This window comes from Heptranchias perlo, chromosome 12 (assembly GCF_035084215.1).
Source record: "Heptranchias perlo isolate sHepPer1 chromosome 12, sHepPer1.hap1, whole genome shotgun sequence".
Classification (NCBI taxonomy): Eukaryota; Metazoa; Chordata; class Chondrichthyes; order Hexanchiformes; family Hexanchidae; genus Heptranchias; species Heptranchias perlo.
The window spans coordinates 22,774,097-22,795,851 of record NC_090336.1 but is presented as its reverse complement, the minus strand read 5'-3'; the positions used below and the strand labels follow the sequence as shown (position 1 = coordinate 22,795,851).

General features: G+C 42.4%; 1 protein-coding gene across 1 annotated transcript in view; it reads right to left on the bottom strand.

Moving 5' to 3' along the window:
• LOC137327885 (caldesmon-like) overlaps positions 1–21,755 on the bottom strand; it is a 66,298-nt gene that overhangs the window by 5,758 nt on the left and 38,785 nt on the right. The window contains exons 14-22 of the mRNA XM_067993775.1: positions 14,659–14,755; positions 12,992–13,115; positions 10,878–11,070; positions 10,322–10,437; positions 9,801–9,880; positions 8,150–8,226; positions 4,170–4,311; positions 3,040–3,109; positions 111–288 (exon numbers count right to left, since the gene is read on the bottom strand). Coding sequence (XP_067849876.1) covers positions 111–288; positions 3,040–3,109; positions 4,170–4,311; positions 8,150–8,226; positions 9,801–9,880; positions 10,322–10,437; positions 10,878–11,070; positions 12,992–13,115; positions 14,659–14,755 — 1,077 coding nt within the window. The remainder of the gene's footprint in view (positions 1–110; positions 289–3,039; positions 3,110–4,169; positions 4,312–8,149; positions 8,227–9,800; positions 9,881–10,321; positions 10,438–10,877; positions 11,071–12,991; positions 13,116–14,658; positions 14,756–21,755) is intronic.

Here is a 21,755-nt window from a genome sequence, read left to right as displayed (position 1 = left end):
GTACCCCAGTATGAGTCACTCCCTTCAGGAGAGGAGGGGAGAAATTGGCAGTAAAATAGCAATCAAAACAAAAGTTTGACTGTATTTCAATTTGTGCAAAGCGTCTTAACCAGAACACAAATCTTGGCTTCTGCTGTCACTTCCTCTGTTGTCTGAACGAAGCTGAAGCCTCTTCTGGACTGAGAGCTGCTTTTCCAGGTTCCTGCTGGTCTCAGACTGCAGCTTCTCAATTGTACTTTGTTTACTTCTCCACATGTTCTCCTCCAGCACTTTCATTCGCTCCCAAACCTAAAACACAACACCACACTTTTAGGGACTGGGCAGTGCAGTGGATTATACCCTGTCCTTTGACCGCAGGGAATTATGTCTGAATCCAGCCCAGATTGTTGGGGAGAGATTCTCTCCTGTCTACTGGCTATAAGAGTCCTAGTAATGTGAATTTGATCAATTTCAATCCAAAACAGTGAGAATATGCCTTATCCAGCACTGAATTGGCAATCTTATTCAGAGAGGCCACCAATGCACTTTTACAGGGCGCTTCTCTAAGGTTAGAATCATAGAAAGGTTACAGCACGGAAGCATAGAGTCCGCGCTGGCTCTATGCAAGAGCAATCCAGCTAGTCCCACCTCCTCACCCTATACCCGTAGCCCTGCAAATTTTTTCCTTTCAAGTACTTATCCAGTTACCTTTTGATTGAATCTGCCTCCACCACCCCCTCGGGCACTGCATTCCAGATCCTAACCACTCGCTGCGTAAAAAAGTTCTTCCTCATGTCACCTTTGTTCTTTTGCCAATCACCTTAAATCTATGCCCTCTGGTTCTTGACCCTTCCGCCAATGGGAACAGTTTCTCTCTATCTACTCTGTCTGGACCTTTCATGATTTTGAATACCTCTATCAAATCTCCTCGCAATCTTCTCTGTTCCAAGGAGAACAATCCCAGCTTCTCCAGTCTATCCACGTAACTAAAGTTCCTCATCCCTGGAATCATTCTAGTAAATCTCTTCTGCACCCTCTCTAAGGCCTTCACATCTTTCCTGAAGTGCGGTGCCGAGAACTGGACACAATACTCCAGTTGTGGCCAAACCAATATTTTATAAAGGTTCAACATAACTTCCTTACTTTTGTACTCTATGCCTCTATTTACAAAGCCCAGGATCCCATATGCTTTTTTAACCGCTTTCTCAACCTGCCCTGCCACCTTCAATGATTTGTGCACATATACCCCCAGATCTCTCTCTTCCTGTACCCCTTTTAGAATTGTGCCCTCTAGTTTATATTGCCTCTCCTCGTTCTTCCTACCGAAATGTATCACTTTGCATTTTTCTGCGTTAAAATTCATCTGCCACGTGTCCGCCCATGCCACCAGCCTGTCTATATCCTCTTGAAGTCTATCACTATCCTCCTCACTGTTCACTACACTTCCCAGTTTTGTGTCATCTGCAAATTTTGAAATTGTGCCCTGTACACCCAAGTCCAAGTCATTAATATATATCAAGAAAAGCAGCGCTCCCAGCACCAACCCCTGGGGAACACCACTGTACACCTCCCTCCAGTCCAAAAAACAACCGTTCACCACTACTCTCTGTTTCTTGTCACTCATCCAATTCTGTATCCATGTTGCTACTGCCCCTTTTATTCCATGGGCTGCAATCTTGATGACAAGCCTACCATGCGGCACTTTATCAAACGCCTTTTGAAAGTCCACATACACCACATCAACTGCATTGTCCTCATCTACCCTCTGTCACCTCACCAAAAACTCTATCAAGTTAGTTAAATACAATTTGCTTTTAACAAATCCATGCTGGCTTTCCCTAATCAATCCACCCTCGTCCAAGTACTGTTAATTCTGTCCTGGATTATCCTTTCTAAAAGCTTCCCCACCACTGAGGTTAAACTGACTAGCCTACAGTTGCTGGGTTTATTCTTACACCCTTTTTTGAACAAGGGTGTAACATTTGTAATTCTCCAGTCCTCTGGTACCACCCCTGTATCTACGGATGTTTGGAAGATTATGGCCAGTACCTCTGCAATTTCCACCCTTACTTCCCTCAGCACCTAGGATGCATCCCATCCGGACCAGGTGACTTATCTACTTTAAGTACAGCTGGCCTTTCTATTACCTCTTCTTTATCAATTTTTAGCCCATCCAGTATCTCAACTATATCTTCCTTTACTGAGACTCTGGCAGCATCTTCTTCCTTGGTAAAGACAGATGCAAAGTACTCATTTAGTGCCTTGGCCATCCCCTCTGCCTCCATGAGTAGATCTCCTTTATGGTCCCTACTCGGCCCCAACCCTCCTCTTACTACCCGTTTACTGTTTACATGCCTGTAGAAGATTTTTGGATTCCCATTTATGTTGGCCGCCAGTCTATTCTCATACTCTCTCTTTGCCTCTCTTATTTCCTTTTTCACTTCCCCTCTGAACTTTCTATATTCTGCCTGATTCTCACTTGTGTTATCAATCTGACATCTTTTATAGCTAAGGCTAATTGTTGCGTCAGAGTATAGGGAGCTTTCAAACAAAACTTTATTATAAAAGGTTTCTGTCTGTATTTCTTTCTCTATTGGCTGATTCCTGCCATATGCCATTACCGCTCCTGAGAGGGCAGCCCTGCGACCATTCTCCACCTCTCTTAAGCTAACTATGTGGGGCCAACTTACCCCCTGTTTTTCCCCTCCTAACACCATTACCAAATTTGGGAGATCATCATGGATGAGAAAGAGCCCAAATGTAATGGTAGTCCAATTCTGAGACAGAAGGACCAAGCAAATCCCTGATTTGATCTCTGTACTGTGCTGAGTCAGCCAGGGGATTCAATTTTCCCTTCCTCCTACAATCCAAAGGCTTTAAAACCCAATCATTGCATCACCTGATCACTTCTTTTGGATTTACTTTGTTTTTTCTCCTATTCTTTACAACATTGGTGGCATGTGGTCCTTGGCCCTTCAGCTTTCTTTCTGGATTTAAAAAAAATTCTTAACGTCGAATAAAGTAAATGGTTTAAACTCATTTTGTTGACTCCCCACTCACATCCTGTGGAAGCTGCCTCTTCAGCAGTAGGCCCTTGCTCACACTCATCTTCTGTTGTCTTGCAGCCGCACTGTGGGGGATAAAGAGACAGAAATCTACAATGAGGTAGACAAACATGTTAAGCGAGAGGAACAACCAGAGCCAAGTCCTTCGGAGCAGGCTCGAGGGGCCATGTGGCCTACTCCTGCTCCTATTTCTTATGTTCTTCCACAATCAATGCAATGGGAAGGATTAGTAAACCCTGAGAATATGTGTGCATGACTTCAATGCACTCCCTGACAGATTAGCAAGCCCCAGCAGACAGGTTTACAGATGGGACTTCTGGGTTGTAAAATACTTGTTAGCAGCATCCTGGATAGCTTGGTAGATAAATGCACTGCACAGTGCGTTATTGCCGTAGGAAGACCCAGAAGGTTCATAGTTCAATCCCCAGTCTTTGCTGAAATTAGCTCTTAGCTGTTGGAGGCACTAAAATTGTCCTCAGTACCCCTGGGCTAGGGAGGGATTAAAAATCAGCAGGGTTCCCATTCCAGATTAAGAGTCTACCCCAGGTGCAAACCTTCTGCTCTAAGTTTCCCTCCCTCCCTCCCACCAGGATGCACCTAGCCCTCTGCTAAGTGTTTTCTCACAGTGACACAACAGAGATTGGGAGTGGAGGGGGCATCCACCTCTGTTATACTGCTTCATGCCATGCACAAAGGTGGCAATTTTCCCCCAAAATGTGCTCTTTAAATCTCTTCCCCTCCTGAAGATGTTAATTCCTGTATTGGACACAGTTGCATAGCCAAGTGGCCACCTTCCATGTGTGAGCCTAGATGGTAAATGGCACCATGATTTCCACCATGAAAGGCATTATACCCAACAACCACGCATGCACTTTCCAGCAGGAGTCACTGGGTACTGATCAAGAATGGGAATCCTCACTCATTTTCTCCTCCCTAACACAGGGGCAATGAAGCTAATTGTATCATCTCTACTGCTGCTCCGGCTGAGATCAGTTTTGTAAAAGGGTTTCCATTTTTTAAAATCATTGAAATGATTTAAAATAAACTTTGTTTTCACATTAATAACCTGATTCCTGTCTCTTGGTTTCTCACAATTGAGTGGTTCAGTTAGTGCCAGTTTCTCACCTTTTCTGTGTTGGTTTTGGACCGGCTCGTGATGATCTGGAATCCCGAGCTGAGTGATTCAGTGTCTTTCCTTCCTTTGTCTCTGTATCATTACTCTGGTTCCCAGCTGTCGATTGTGCATTCTCTGACCTCAGCACCCTCTCTGGCACATAAGTTTAAAAATACAAATTGATTAGTTTTAAACTACCCATTTCAGTCTCAGAAAAATACATTTAAAATGAAAATCATTAGAATTAAACAATAAAAGCACATGCTTCAAGGTATACGGTTAACACTTCAGTCTGTTAACCTAAATGTTGAGTTCTCTGCTAGGTCATTAAATGTAAGGAATCTTACAACACCAGGTTATAGTCCAACAGTTTTACTTGAAAATCACAAGCTTTCGGAGATTATCTCCTTCGTCAGGTGAGTGAGTGAAAGGTTCTCAAATCGCATATCGGATATGCGATTTGAGTCCTTCAGACTTATACCCATATTAACAATACAGTTCAGCATTCTGCTCATTTTGTTATGGCTTGACGTTAAGTGAAAATCTACGAACATGCCGGATCTTTCAACTTCATCTTTAGTTATTTTTACACCTTTCTCAGATTCTATATTTTGCCCAATTTTTTTTCGTCTAGTGTGGAGAAACTTATACTTATCAGTGTTAAATTTGTGTGTTAACATATTTTGAGCAATACTCTCACAAAACACCACTTTATTTTTATAAAAGTATGAACAGAGACTGGACCAGGCTTACTGTCTCAAGGGAGTTGGGCTGCATTCCCCATTTACCCTGGTGTCTCAACCCAGGGCCAGATATGTTGCATTTACAAACATGTCTGACCATGATGGAGTACAAAGGCTACTTATACGGAGTGTAAAGGGTGAGATTTTCCAGCTTGATATCAAGGGAAGTTGTGAGATTTTCAGCATCAGCCCACATTGATTGTTTATTTAGACTGCACCAATTGTAGCTCAGGTGAAACCTGCACTTCTACCCGTGCGCTATCTTGCACCTTAACCCACTGCATGAATCCATCTCAATTCAGCATTGATAACCTTCTCAACAATGGGAAAGTTCAAGAGCTGCACCAATCAGAGGTGGCCTGAGCTTAGCAAGTTAGGTTGCGCTCTTAGCTTTATGTGGCTGGTCCAGTTAAGTTTCTGGTCAATGGTGACCCCCAGGATGTTGATGGTGGGGGATTCGGCGATGGTAATGCCGTTGAATGTCAAGGGGAGGTGGTTAGACTCTCTCTTATTGGAGATGGTCATTGCCTGGCACTTGTCTGGCGCGAATGTTACTTGCCACTTATCAGCCCAAGCCTGGATGTTGTCCAGGTCTTGCTGCATGCGGGCACAGACTACTTCATTATCTGAGGGGTTGCGAGTGGAACTGAACACTGTGCAATCATCAGCGAACATCCCCACTTCTGACCTTATGATGAAGGGAAGGTCATTAATGAAGCAGCTGAAGATGGTTGGGCCTAGGACACTGCCCTGAGGAACTTCTGCAGCAATGTCCTGCGGCTGAGATGATGGCCTCCAACAACTACTACCATTTTCCTTTGTGCTAGGTATGGCTCCAGCCACTGGAGAGTTTTCCCCCTGATTCCCATTGACTTCAATTTTACTCGGGCTCCTTGGTGCCACACTTGGTCAAATGCTGCCTTGATATCAAGGGCAGTCACTCTCATCTCACCTCTGGAATTCAGCTCTTTTGTCCATGTTTGGAACAATGCTGAAATGAGGTCTGGAGCCGATGGTCCTGGCGGAACCCAAACTGAGCATCGGTGAGCAGGTTATTGGTGAGTAAGTGCCGCTTGACAGCACTGTCGACGACACCTTCCATCACTTTGCTGATGATTGAAAGTAGGCTGATGGGGCGGTAATTGGCTGGATTGGATTTGTCCTGCTTTTTGTGGACAGGACATACCTGGGCAATTTTCCACATTGTCGGGTAGATGCCAGTTTGTAGCTGTACTGGAACAGTTTGGCTAGAGCTGCAGCTAGTTCTGGAGCACAAGACTTCAGCACTACAGCCGGGATGTTGTCGGGGCCCTCAGCCTTTGTTGTATCCAGTGCACTCAGCCGTTTCTTGATATCACGTGGAGTGAATCGAATTGGCTGAAGACTGGCTTCTGTGATGGTGGGGATATCGGGAGGAGGCTGAAATGGATCATCCACTCGGCACTTCTGGCTGAAGATGGTTGCAAATGCTTCAGCCTTGTCTTTTGCACTGACGTGCTGGACTCCGCCATCATTGAGGATGGGGATGTTTCCAGAGCCTCCTCCTCCCATTAGTTGTTTAATTGTCCACCACTATTCACAACTGGATGTGGCAGGACTGCAGAGCTTTGATCTGATCCGTTGGTTGTGGAATCGCTTAGCTCTGTCTATAGCATTTTGCTTCCGCTGTTTAGCATGCATGTAGTCCTGAGTTGTAGCTTCACCAGGTTGGCACCTCATTTTTAGGTACGCCTGGTGCTGCTCCTGACATGCTCTTCTACACTCCTCATTGAACCAGGCTTGATCCCCTGGCTTGTTGGTAATGGTAGAGTGAGGAATATGCCGGGCCATGAATTTACAGATTGTGCTGGAATACAATTCTGCTGCTGCTGATGGCCCACAGCGCCTCATGGGTGCCCAGTTTTGAGCTGCTAGATCTGTTCTGAATACAAAATACAAGTTAAAGATATTCAGTAAAAATCCATTTTGCCACAATGTAATACTAGTATTTATACAGCATCCAAAAATTTTAGAATGCTTCACAAAATGAATGACTGTTTTTTGCAGTATAATGCAAATGCAACAATGTCAAAAAAACAACACTGAGATAAATGACCAATTAATCTGTTTTTCTTGGTGCAGTTCGTTAAGGGAGGAATGCTGGCCACGGGACCAGGAAACCTCCCTACTCTTCTTTAAAAATAGTACCATGGAATCTTCAGTGCATACCATAACAGATAAACAGAACCTTGATTTAACGTCCCATCCAAAACACAGTGGGTTAGAAATTCACCTTGGGCGCTAGTGCAAAGTTGGTGACATCGCATCGGCTGACTCTTACCTGCCCCGCTTGATCTTCAGATCCATTGCAAGCAATAGAGTTGGGTATTAGGTGGGCTGTATAACAGGCGGGATGTATAATGAGCGGCCGATGCGATGCCTCTTATTTTGCACTTGCGCCCAAGATAAATTTTGACCCAAGTGCCTCTTAAATTACATCACTCCCTCGGTATTGCACCAGTGCCAGTTCAGATTATCAACTTAAGTCCTGGTGTGGGGCTCAAACCCACATCCTTCTGATCCAGCTGCAAAAGTACCAGCCTCAAACAAATTGTCAGATTGTGAAGTATGACCGAACTGAGGTGCGAATCACCTGGGAAGGACAGCAGAGTCGGAGAGAAAGGTGAAGATTAATAACCTCCTCATAATGCTGAGGGTCCCAGGTCTAAATAAGTACGTCAACTGAAATAATCTACACCTACCCCAGTTAACTCATCCAGGTTGGGTATAGAACCTAGGATCTTTGTGGCCTTTATGACTCAGTCTCATATTGGACAGAAAATGAGCTAACTAAACGTTTGGGGGAGCCCAACTTTTGGCTGATTTACAAAGAAGGATATTATTGCCCCAAATCCAGTTTTTGTGATATTACAGACCGCAGTCAAGATCAATATGTCATCCAAGGTGGGGTGCAAAGTATTGATTATTGATGCGTATCAGTAGAGATGCAGAAACCATTCGTAGTTTTCAAAGTGCTAAATCTCTAACATCTCCTCCACCAGCAGCTATGAATTAAGGAATGTTTTGAAAGATGATGATGTATCTGGGGATACGAGGGCTTATGATGTGTACTATAAGGCCCTCCTCAAAACCTATATATATATATATATATAGGTTTTGAGGAGGGCCTTATAGTATAATTTACATCATTTATGTATGTATCTGCATACATAAATACATATCTGTACACACATGCATACTCTACCCACCTGTTGTGGATGTCTGATCAAGTGGACTGTCTGCTGTAGATGATCTAAGAGACTCCAGAAGTCCCCACATCTGCTTCCTGAAATTTCACAACAAAGTAGCAATGAGATTCTGAGTTTTGTCCAATTTGGATACTTCACATTTGTGTTGACCAGTGCCTTTAGAACAACACATGCAGCTACTTTCTTTGTTCTGCTACAAATATTTCCATCACCTTGTTGGGCACTAAATGATTCGTTAGCACAACAAATGTAAGTATATTTTATATGAAAAATATGCCTTCTCAACAGCAATAACAACAACTTGCATTTATATAGCATGTTTAACATAGAAAAACGTCCTAAGGAGCTTCACAGAAGTATAATCAGACAAAAATGGACGTCGAGCCAATGAAGAAGATATTAGGAGGGCTGACCAAAGGTTTGGTCAAAGAGATGGGTTTTGAGGAGGGCCTTATAGTACACATCATAAGCCCTCGTATCCCCAGATACATCATCATCTTTCAAAACATTCCTTAATTCATAGCTGCTGGTGGAGGAGGTGGTGGCGATCCTGGCTATTGGTTAACAGTTTGTCCAAATCCATGGAAATCTGGTGAGGAGGAGGAGGTGGGGGGGGGGGGGGTGTCTTTTATCAATTAAAGGTCTGTCCAGCTGTGGGAATCTGGGTATGGAGAGGGCCTCGGCCTAGTGAAGGGTTTGCCTATCCTTGGGAGTCTGGTGGAGAAGGTGGATTCTAGCCAGGTATTGTAACTTTCAAAGCCCATTTTAGGGAAACACTGCCAGAGCAGGTACTCTTCCAGATGCAGCCGGAGGAAATGCTCCTTTCAAGTGCACGTTTAAAATGTCCTCATGCATGGAACATTTTCCATCAAGGTCAGTCTGAACCTAGTATAGAATCTTATGCATAGTTGGGCACATTTTTCTTTTAAACATGGTGAGCTTCAATCTAGAACAAAACTGGATCAGTCTGGGATACAGGGCCATCTGACAGGAATGAGGAACAGCATAACTCTGATAATATTCTGGAACCCCTGTATCAGAAGAGTCTTCTCATGTGACACTTCCATTTCGCAAACTCCCTAGCCTTTTGGCTTCTCCAATGAGGATTGTTGAATTGTGCCAGATGTGCTAAATATCACAGTGTTTGTGCGTGCACTCATGTCCAGTGAAAACTGGGGAGGGACTGTCCCAACTCATTTTACTTAGGACCTTCACCACTCTTTCAAACTCAGGGCCAGGGGTGAAAAGATACCACCAAAGAGAACAAACTATTAATTTACTTCGTCTATGAGGGATTTTAACTTAGAGCCCAGAAATAAAGGTAGCACCCAATGCCCTCCAAGAAAGCAGAACTTTGTTTACTCTTCTTGGGTTGATTTGAACCCAGGTCCCAGAAGTGAATGGCATCACTCAGTCCCCAGTCACAGAGAGGAAACCTCCATTTCCTGCTGAGTTGGGTTCAATCCTGGGTCTTACTGGTGAAAAGACATTATTCTAACTCATTATCCCACTCAATCCCTATGTCTAATTATCTTAGTTCTAGCACACTTAGCTAAAAACTGAGATGCTAAATCTTACATTAAACATCAACCTTCTCCTTCATTGGTGTGAGATATGTGATCCTCTATCATATTTAGCCATGATTACTCACTCATGCAGTTCCTGTAGCTGGGAGAGCTGGAGATTGTGTTCTTCTATCAATAGCTGCACTTGTTCCTCAGGAACCAAACCCTGCAAAAAGGAGGGAAAATGTCATAGATTAACGTCACAGTGCTGAGCGTTAGACTATGACCTTGGTTCAAATTCAGCCCTGATTGGTAAGATGTCTGTGCCTGACTGTCGAGAGTCTTTACAACGCTAACATACCCTGTGTACATGAGAATAAGAGAAAATAACAGACATGTGGGAATGAGTCACAGGTTGGAATCTAATTGAGGGATTCAGGTGATTTATATGTTGACAATGATACAAAATAAGACAGTGAGGTTGGCTGACTGTTCAACTGTGGAATGCATCACAGCCAAGCCCATTCCTGTTCTCATCTAATGTCGACATACAAGCACTTGACAACAGAGGTCACTGGACAGTGATCAGCAGCAGCAATCTCTGGCTGCTTTTATGTCAAAATTTTTTTTTTGTTTTTCTTTCTGTCCAGCTGTGTATTGCACTTACTGATTTTGCCATGGAAGAGGATGCCCAGGACATGGCAGAAGTGCAGCTTTCTCTTAGCTCAGGTCTCTTGAGGCATTTCGCAAGCTCATCCCGGCTGGTTTCCTTCAGGTCTATCCCTGTGGAAGAATCACGCACAAAGAATTACAAAGGTGGCTAGCAAGTTGAGTTCAGGGGTTTCTCATTAACCTGAAGTGTCTCTGGATGATTTTCCCTCCCCTCCTTTGTGGAAATGTTTGGCCTATCCTCCTGATCACATGACTGTAATTAGGACTTTGCCACATGAGACACGTGGGTACAAACCCAATGAAGTTCTGTCACACTGTACCAACATCAGTCTATCTCCATATTGTGCTACTAATTCAAAATCTTCATTGTATTTTACAGTAAAAACCCAGGAGTTGAATGGTGCGGGGAGCGAATGCTACAGGAACACACTGGGTAGCGCCCGGCCATCATTTTAACACCCTGCCTGCCCCATTCCCCGCCGGCGGGCAGGGTTAAAATTGGGGCTCTTGTTTTTGTTTTATTTCTATTTATTTTTCTTAACTAGTTTTACCTGTGGCATCCATGACAAGCTCCTCTAGACTCCAAGCCTCAGTGGACTGGTCCTTCCACAGCAGCTCCTCCATCTCCTCTAAGCGGAGGCTGATGCACAGAGCCGCCACGGTCCTTGCTGGTGAGCGTGCAGTTTGAGGAGCAAAAAGCTGAATTTCTACATCACTCGTGGCTTTCTGTTCCATCAGTAGGTCCTGAGAGGAAGTCAAGGCAGGGAATCAGCGTCTCTACCTGTGTATAAATGCATTCTACTTTATTTATTTACTCCATTTAAATTCTATTGATCAAGTCGAGGGACATGAACGCTGGGGAATGGAACATTGTTCCATTTTCTGCCCTGAGGCATCCCCTACATTCACCCATGAAGCTCTTCTAGGTCAAGTGCAGCATGGGTTAGATGCAGAGTGATGCTCCCTTTACATTGTCCCTTCAAGCATTCTCAGTTCAGCACAGGCTGGCTGTAAAGAATCCCTTTATACTGTCCAATAAAGCACTCCTAGGTCAGGCACATCTTGGGTTAGAAGCAGAGCAAAGTTCCTTCTAAGCTGCTCCATTAAGAACTCCAAGGTCAGGTACAATACTGGTTAGGCATTCCTTCTACCCTGCCATGATAACATTTCTTAAGCACACCCTCCATTGTACCAATGTGATATTTTATTTATGATATTTCATGAGCGAGATTAGAAAACATTTCTACACACAAAGGGTTGTAGAAGTTTGGAACTCTCTTCCACAAACGGCAATTGATACTAGCTCAATTGCTAAATTTAAATCTGAGATAGCTAGCTTTTTGGCAACCAAAGGTATTAAGGGATATGGGCTAAAGGCAGGTATATGGAGTTAGATCACAGATCAGCCATGATCTTATCAAATGGCGGAGAAGGCACGAGGGGCTGAATGGCCTACTCCTGTTCCTATGTTCCTATATCCATCATGGTCGAGTGAGACTGCCCATCCGTGCTGAATTATACGTAGTTTAATCCTATTATCCCAAAACCATCAAAACTGGGTTGAAATTCCTTAAACTGATTTCAATTAGGATCCTTGCAGCCAAAAGAGCCCAATTGTGTAGGCTAGATTTAAATCCAAGACCCAGGCTTGAAAGAATTGGATTTTAACTGTGTTGTTCAGATTCCCTTAAGCCACAAATGTCCCAGGTTTGATCTCCAGTCTGTGCTGAGTTACCTGATCTTAGCCAGGCAGCAGATGGCCTCAGCACCCTCTGTTCAGTGAGGGGAGAATTAGCCAATGTTCTTGCTCCTGATCATTACTGAGAGATCACTGCTGGAAGCATGCCATGTGACTAGTGGGTTAGGGCAGCATCAGGTGTGGAAGTGATTCTCCCATGGCCCGAAACGCCCGCGACACTTACTGTCTAAGGTTACCCATGAATAATGGGCACTTAGGCGAGGTAATGGAGGGCAACCAACATCCATGGAACTATTCCCCAGCAGGAAGAAAATTGGCAGGGAATGTAAAGAAATGGCAGTGTTTAACTGTGTCTGTCCAGACTGGAACTAAAGGAGTCACTGTAGAGTGTGCATCAACAGAGGGACCCTGTGCCACCAATATCCTCATGCTCTATATTTGCAGATCAATACATTGTGTGTCGATGAGAGTAATTAAAATACTGTATTAATTTGCACATGGATCACACTTTTTTAAAGCAAAAAAAATTAACTTGGAGTACAGCCTTTATGTCAGTTAATTATGACTTATTTCTAGAGCTGGGGTGAGAGGGATGGTTCAATTTTGGAGCATAAATATGCAAGGCCACCCTCCATGCATATCAATAATTTGTCTCCACACTCTAGATCCCTTTGTGCTACACATTTTCCCATCATCCAAAAGGGTGCTAGACACAAGTTGTGAGAGCTCTGCTGAAATAATATTAAATGATTGATGAGTGCAGGTTTAATTTCTGTTCTGTTCCTGATCTGAGCTGTGCCAGAAAGTCAGGAGGGCCTTATGTTGCTTGGACAGCCCCCAGCTCAAAGTAGGCAATAAAAATTCAGTCTTGGCAACAAAGGAGTCATGGCTGGGTAGAATGAGGTGACCAGAAGAAAATTTATATTCAAAATAATTAACAGAAAAACAGCAGCATGTCACTGCTACCTGTGGCAATCTGAACTCCCCTTTGGCAATTACTCCTTCCCGATCACGGAAAAGCAACACCTCCAGCATAGCGGAATCCTCCTTTCCTCCTGACATCACCATTTCAAACTTTGCCCCTTGGGTACTGAGTTACAAAAGAAATCATGAACAGTGTCACCTGTCAGAAAAAAAAAGTTTTATATCCCTGAAAAACATAAGGCTTGATCTGGAAGTCCCAGTTCAATTCACTCCCATCAGACTGCATATTTTCCTTTATGGTTTTTTCTTGTATGACTACATGCCAAGCAAAGAAATCTCCTCTAAATTAAGAAATCCAAGTGAAAAAGTCAAGGCCTAAAGTGCAGGTAATCACAAAGGTTAAAAATAGTAGAAGCGAAGACAAGGTAAAGAAGCAGCAATTAGGTGACACCTAGCTTGGGTTTTAATAGCTGGTAGATTGTAGGAGGAACGGAAGACCGACAGTAGGAGACGATGACCTTTGATTTCAACTCTGAGGACAAAGGAAGATAAAATAGCTGTTGTTTGTTACAGTGGTTCCACCTGATTGATGAGTTGTGCCAGGCTCAATCAGAAGACGTCCCTTCTGTAATGAGATCCAGTCTTTGACAATTTACTGGTTTCTGAGTCATCCAGATTATTAAGATTCCCAGGTTCGATCCCCGGTCTGTGCTGAGTGGAGAAGCTTACCTAATTTCTCTTTCGAGAGAAGTAGCTTCAGTGAGTCTCTCATTTACCCTCACATCTCAGAAAAAAATCCACAATTTGGCCATGTACTCCCATGGCTTCTAACTCGAGGGCTACAAGAGGCACTGATTGAAACCCTCACCAAAAAAAAATCGATGAAAGCAATATAACTGTGTATCCCATGACCCTAACTACATTGCCCTAATTTGTATCAAGCCACAACACATTCCCTACAACAATAAAATCCAGTATGTTCCTTTCTGATTATCCTACCATCCTCCAAAGTACCCGATATATGTGTCATGACAACCCAGAACCACCTTAACAACCTTTAATGAGGTTCCTCTGTAGTTTTCAGTCTCACTATAATGCCCCTTCTTGTGAATTGAAACCACAGTTGCACTCTGGACCACAAAGGATATGAATGCCTCAAACAGACTCCTATCAGAAGGGCAGCTCCACAGTGAGTCAGTATTTCCTGACAGTGTTCTCCAAAACCAGTTATTTGATTCCGCAGTAAAAGTATAGTTGGGGGACTCAATACCAAAAATGGGTTTCCAGAAGCATTCCTCTGAATAGGAACATGAGTAGGCCATTCAGCCCCTCGAGCACCTTGGGCATGGCCAAGACCAGGTTCATTGGAGGTATCCCTATTACCTAGCTGAGTGCTGCCTGCATTTAAACAGTGTTGCTGTCTATTAGAAGCCACCTCCATCATACTGGCTGCAATGATGAGTATTGCGTAATGCAGTTGCACCTGAAAACATAAGATCCACGCTGACCTGCAATCGAGGACAAGATTGGGCTCAGCTGTGATGCCAACCATTGCTGAATATCCTGTCAACACTTACTGTCTAGGTTCACAAATGAAGAATGGACATATGGGTGAGATACTGGAGGACATCCATCGCCTGTGGAACTGTACCCCAGCAGCTCAGTATAGAGAAACAGCAGAAAAAATGGGGGGAAAAGGCATCACTTACCCAGTCAGCACAGACTCCATGGCTGACTTTGCAAAATCACTCTTGGCTCCTTCTGATGTTTTTAAAATTCCAGATATAGACCCAGTGATAGGTATATCTGTCAACAGAAAACAATTCAGAACACTTCACATTACATGAGTGTCATAAACCCAACCAATCAGATTACAGCACTGGTCTCACAGTGTGTATCTTATTACCAGTGCAATATTCTTTTCTCCATTTAAGTTTTGTTATTTTTATTTCCACGGTCTCTTTCACATCACACACGGGGGATTAAAGGTCGTCAATGCTGACAAGGACATATTTTACCACTTTCTCCGTTCAGCAATCCCAGCTCAGATAAAGCATAGGTTGTCTGCAGAATAAAGATCTTTTTACACGGCTCCATCACGCACTTCCAGGTCAGGTTATAGCACTGTTAAAAGCAGTCATTTACCATCAAGGACCAGGTCAGATACACCATGGGTTAAAGCAGAGTAAAGGGCCCTGAAATTTCAGGAAAAAAGTGTTCCATCACCAAGCACTGAAATTCCTCATGTTAACAAGTAAAAGAAAATTCACCAATATATACTGTACACTTATTAAAGTATCTGGTTAGTACTCTACAGTCCAGATCATACTTTTTGTTCCACTTTTACAGAGATTAATGCATACAAAATATGATTTATATTCCTCTAAGTGAGGTTTTCCTTATACACGACAAACTGGCAAATGACTTATAATCAGCCTCAGAGGTAGGAAATAAATCATATTACACAACCAGCCAGGGCACACACTTTTTCTACAACACTGGCTGATTTGTCCAACCAATGACTCACCTCCTGACTCCCCAAAGCCTTTCCACCATCTACAAGGCACAAGTCAGCAGTGTGATGGAATACTCTCCACTTGCTTGGATGAGTGCAGCTCCAACAACACTCAACAAGCTCGACACCATCCAGGACAAAGCAGCCCGCTTGATTGGCACCCCATCCACCACCCTAAACATTCACTCCCTTCACCACCAGCGCACTGTGGCTGCAGTGTGTACCATCCACAGGATGCACTGCAGCAACTCGCCAAGGCTTCTTCGACAGCACCTCCCAAACCCGCGACCTCTCCCACCTAGAAGGACAAGAGCAGCAGGCACATGGGAACACCACCTGCACGTTCCCCTCCAAGGTCACACACCATCCCGAATTGGAAATATATCGCCGTTCCTTCATTGTGAGAACTCCCTTCCTAACAGCACTGTGGGAGAACCGTCACCACTGGACTGCAGCGGTTCAAGAAGGCGGCTCACCACCACCTTCTCAAGGGCAATTAGGGTTGGGCAATAAATGCCGGCCTTGCCAGCGACGCCCACATCCCATGAACGAATTTTTAAAAAATTCACCAATCACCCACTCCCACTATATTAAAAACACATGTAATTTCTGTTTTCAAGTTAATTTTTTTTTCTAAATTACATTCATAACAGCTTCACTCATCATCTTGCACTTATCCAGCGAGTAGCTGAGCTATGCAGGAATAGGGAGATTCCAGGTGTGTGCTAAATTGGCTCATCGCAGTCAAGGTAATGGATCTCTACAATTGGCCTCATTGCCCCAAGGTGAGGGAGATGATGATTGGGCAGGGTTTCTGTTCCGTACAGCTATCCTGAAACTCCTGCTGGGGGTGTATGCACGTTAATGTTACGTGCGGACCGGACTGGTTGCCCACACCCCCCCCTGCCCCCCACCCCAATCCGCCTCCGTTAAAATTGGAAGTGGGCGGATTGGGGTCAGGTTTGGCATTTTTACAATTTTTACCTTCCCACCTGCCCCCAACCCACCTGTCCTTGGGGGTTAAAATTCCCCCCCCATTGGGTTAGACTTCTGGGATTTTGCTAGTTTTGCTACCAAGATAAGTACTAGTAAAAATAAATTATGAACCTAAAGCTAAATAAAATCACTTCTCAAAACTCCCGAATCTCCGCTCCAAGCATCCTGCTTGATGACAGCGCAGATTGGAGGATCAAGGCAAAGCACCCAATTCATATTGCTCCCAATTTTTTGGTTCTGATTTTAATGCCTGAAAAATTGGGAGTCCCATGAATCAGGTGTGCCCAATTCTTCAATCTGTGCTCTCATCGAGTGAGACACTGCCCCAGGAGCGAAGTCTTCCATTTTCAGTGCTTAGATACATCTTAAAAAAAAAACCTTGCAAATGTAATGTCAACATGTTTAGATGATTATACTACTTAAGTTTCGTTCTATTTAGTTTATAACATCACCTGAACCCCTTGATTAGATCATTCCCTCTATTTATTATTCTACATATAACCCACCTGAACTCCTCAAATAGATTGCTTCCTTATAATCACTTGGTCCCGGTTTAAATTACTGCATTGAAATATATATATATATATATTACACACACACACACACACACACAAACATTCAAAAAATGACAGACAAAAAAAGACCTACTGGTCTATCCAGTCTGTCCCATACAAATGTGACGTCTTGTGCATTACAATATATACACTTCCCACTCCAAGCCATGTCCCGGGAGAGGCGAAAAACCAGATAAAAATCCAGGCCAATTTTGGAAAAACATCTGGAACATTCCTCTCCGACCCCCCTTAGGCGATTGAAACCAGTCCAGGAGATCGTTCTGGCCCTGATTAATATTATACAGCACCTACTTCTTATACGAGATTATTTCCACCCCAGCCAGAAACAGGTCCAGCTCTCGCTTGATGGAACTCAGCGAATCAGCGTTCACCGCACGGGCCAGCACCCTTTCACATGTCCACTATTCTCTGGGAACAGAACCATCCCCTGACATCTAACCTAGTTCTGCTTTTATATAACTTGTGATTGTGAATCCTGGTCCTCCCTAACCTATCTAGTTGAAACAAACTGTCTATACAAACACAGTCTAGTCCTTTTATCATCTTATAAACCTTGATTGATATATGTATAAAAAAATATATTCCTCCTCTGTATAACAAGTTACTGATCAATGTGTGTTCAAAACAATTTTTTAAAAATTAATTCTTGAAAAATAGACAGTTGCACAGTGGAACCTTCATTATCTACCATAATGAAGGGAACGGTCTTGCTGATGAAGAATGAAGATTAGAAATAAACAAGAGTCCAAAAGTTTGGTCTTACATGCATGTACAGCAATAACCTGGGAAATGAAAATAAGTCTAACACAAATTGAATTTAATCCATCTTGGGCTAATTTATGTCACAGTAGGATATTGTTATTGGTGCAGTACTATGAGGTGACTTTTCACGCAACATATTGCCCCACAAACTTTCTAGCAGATATTCAGGAAAACAGATAATAGGTGCATATGATGGAGATTCCAGTGGAATTTAGGGATAAATTTTGCAAGGTGAGGCTTCGGAAGCAGCTTGGAAAGTCAAGCTCAGAGGTCAGTGCACCCACTTTGTGGCACTCCTGATTCTCTGCACAGTACTCACACTGAGTGAGGCTCCACATCAGAATTTCTACAAGTACTCAGGAAGCACCAATGAAAGGGAATACTGGTGGTTGACTCAGATTAAGACACAGGAGCTGCTTAACTTTGCTTAGGGCAAAAGAGAATCTATATTATTTCTGCACTGAAGCATACAGAGGAGAAAATCACTCACTGGAAAATGTGGTGAACAAGTCACAATTGTAATGCATGTTTTATAACCTCCAAATACAGGTGAAAGAACGTGTTGGGTAGGTCATCATGAACACAAAATAGAAAGTTTAGAATTGGGAGTGATGGATACACTACATTTTATAGACTATGTAGCATCCTCATTTACATTTTTTCTTAAATTTGTCATAAACTTTTCACTTATTATTTCAATAATACAATCCATATAAGAATCAATTTTAACAAAAATGAGAGGTGCATTTTGTTTATAAAAGTTAATGGTGGGGGAGTTTCAAATCAGCCTGGAAATGACACTGCACAATATTGTCATACAAGCACTTAGCTACTTTAACCGAGGGTCAACCCATTTATTTTATATTGGCAGAACCAAGAACTTGAGATGAATATGTTCAGTGTTTGTAATGATAATATTTCAGACTGTAATTTCCAGGCTGTGGTCCCTTTTACTGCCTATATAATTTGCAATACTATATTTTTTCTAAACCATTTAACATAAAAAGAAAACTATACACAGTCTACTCTTCTCAATTAAAAGTTGCTTAATTGAAATTATTGGATGATTCAATTCTTTTTAACACTAATTTCCGACTTTGGTACGTTATTTTTGTTGCTTAATTCAAATTATTGGATAATTCAATTTTTTACTATAAAAATTACTTGGAAATATCAGAAGTAAACTGTCACCTAAACAAAATGTTATTTTACTTGGGGTTAATAGTTTGTTTTTATCATTGTTATGAAATTTGTGGATTGGGAATTCCAGTCTTTTAGGAGCAAGAATTGGCTGCATGCTTGTAGGCAGAAAGCTGTTGATTAAGAAATAGGTGCAAGCCCATCAGCAGAAAGTTATCAACAGCTAGTAATCTGCTTGGACTCCGGTTACCAGTGGTGTTTCCATGGGGATTGCTGTTAGGACCTTTGCTTGTACTATCTTTATTAATGACCTAGATGTAGGTGTTGGGGGAATGCTCCACAAGTTTGTTGATGATACAAAGATTTGTGCAGGTTATGACTGTGGAGGAGACTAATCTACTGCAAACAGATCTCGATGTGTTGGGAGAATGGGCCCGCATTTTCAAATGGTATTTAGTTTAGACAGGTGCAGTGTTATGCACATGAGCAGGACGAACACTAAATGCACGTACACTTTACAGGGAACAGAACTGAAGCCTGTGGCAAAAGAAAAGGATCTTGGTATCATAATTCAGAAATCTTAAAGTTCATGACCAATGCCTTGAAACTATCTCTAAATGCACACAAAAATATCCCTCAAACAGCAGTCAGCTGAATGACTAGTTCATCTTTTTGTATGGTGAGGTAACATTGGCTAGAAGTCCCTGCTCTTCTTCGAATAGTGCTAAAGGATTTTTAACATTACCAGAAACATGTCATCCACCTCTGACAATGCAGCATTCCCTCAGTATTCCTGTGGACTATCAGTCTATGTTAGGTAATCAAGTCCTGGAGTGGGGCTTCAACTCACAACTTTTCGACTCATGCTAGTCTAGAAAACTAACAAAAACAGCTTCAAAAAAACCTACACAGTCCTCCAAACAGCTCTCAATATGGTCCTTCTGACATGTGAAGACAAGAAATTAGATGAAAAATTGCAGTAGGCTTGTCAGAACTTAATGTGCAGGTAAATCCAACATTCAATTACTTTTTTCAGGGGAAAAAAACCCTAAAGCACACAAGAAGGACATTTGTAGCAATGGTGAATTTAAAAATGATTGAAGGGGAATGTCAGCATCGAAGGTTGGAAATTGTTTACTACAAGGATCTGGAGGTATAACCTCCCCCCATCCCAAGCAAGTTTTAATTTTTGACATTTTATTTGGTGTACTGTCTGGTATTTTGGGACCTCCTGTAATTCTACCTTTCAAGACAAAAATAATCTTTCCTGGAAGGGTTACAGATATTTTACACGTGAAGATAAATGTAGTTGTACAGACAACAATAAAACTTTTACGGGTTAAAGTTAAAATAAATGTGTAAACATTCTCCTTTAAATACTGGATGGAGCAATGTCAAATGCATGCATTGAGCATTCATCCACTATTGCCAGTAACAGTAATTTCTAGCAGCTTATGTTGCTCGTTTGGATTAGTCAAAAAGGTTTCTTTCCTTTTACGAGAAATAAAAATCATTACACACTGCAATCAATAAAAAAAAGCGAACGAAAATGTGGTTTGTAGTAACAGGTACAGGGAGCTGAATTTTGTGCTCTCAATTTGCCTGACTAAGTGCCTCTAGCCAAGGTTTGCAATCAATTAAACTCTTACTAATTATTAATGTCCCGTCTCACATTTTCCCATGCTCTAACACAAAGGAAATGTGCTCTTTCCCAGTTTCTTCACAGTAACAAAGGGTGTTCCACTATGTACGCAGAAACAAACTGAAAACAGCTTTCAAATGCACCAGGCAATGCATCTCACACGCAAACAGGCCAACAGTCTGCATCACACAGCACACTGTGGTAAAGCCTTAAATGTGGGAATCTTAATGTGAAGCTCATCACTACTTCAATCCTAATCCCTATTTTATTTCCAAACCATCGCAATTCCACAAGTGCAGTGTCAGGACTGGTCAGATAAAACCAGTTAATGTAGTCACATCAGGGAACATTCTCCTTATCTCAAAAAAGCAGCTGCAACTAGTTTTGAAGAAAATAAATCTTCACATAAGACAATGGCTAAGCTTGCCCCAGAAAGTTCCTTTGATGAAAAAGTTTTTTACAACCAGCACTTTTAGCAACTTGTTAAATATAACTTCACTGGGGACATATGATAAATAAACATGATCTGTAACTGTGACCCTTAGAAATCATCAGCTCATCTTAAAACTTTTCTGCCTCAAATTTGTATGTAACCAATTGGAGAAAGTAATGTCTAATTGATTGGTTCTAACAGCTTTCAGTCCTGCCTTCCAGCTATCTGAATGGTTTATATTGATAATTTCTAATCCCAGTGAAAAAAGCTAATATTTCTTCTGAAACACTGACCAAGCTAACACAAGGGGTGAAATGCTGATTGTTTAAAAAACATGTATATTCTCGGTTTGTACAGCACAGTACTACACATTGTACATTTACCCACTGAGCCATCAGGGAACCACTCTGGTGTCTACATCATCCTCCTGTCAGAGGCAACATGAGGAAACATTTTTTTTTAAACGCAGCGAGTTGTAATGATCTGAAATGTACTGCCCGAAAGGGTGGTGGAAGCAGATTCAATAGTAACTTTCAAAAGAGAATTGGATAAATACTTGAAGGGAAAAAAATTACAGGGCTATGGGGAAAGAGCAGGGGAATGGAACTAATTTGGATAGCTCTTTCAAAGAGCCGGCACAGGCACGATGGGTTGAATGGTCTCCTCCTGTATTGTACCTACTATGAGACTATGATTAAGGCCCAGTGATAAGACACCTCAAAATGGCTAAGTGGGTGTTCAAT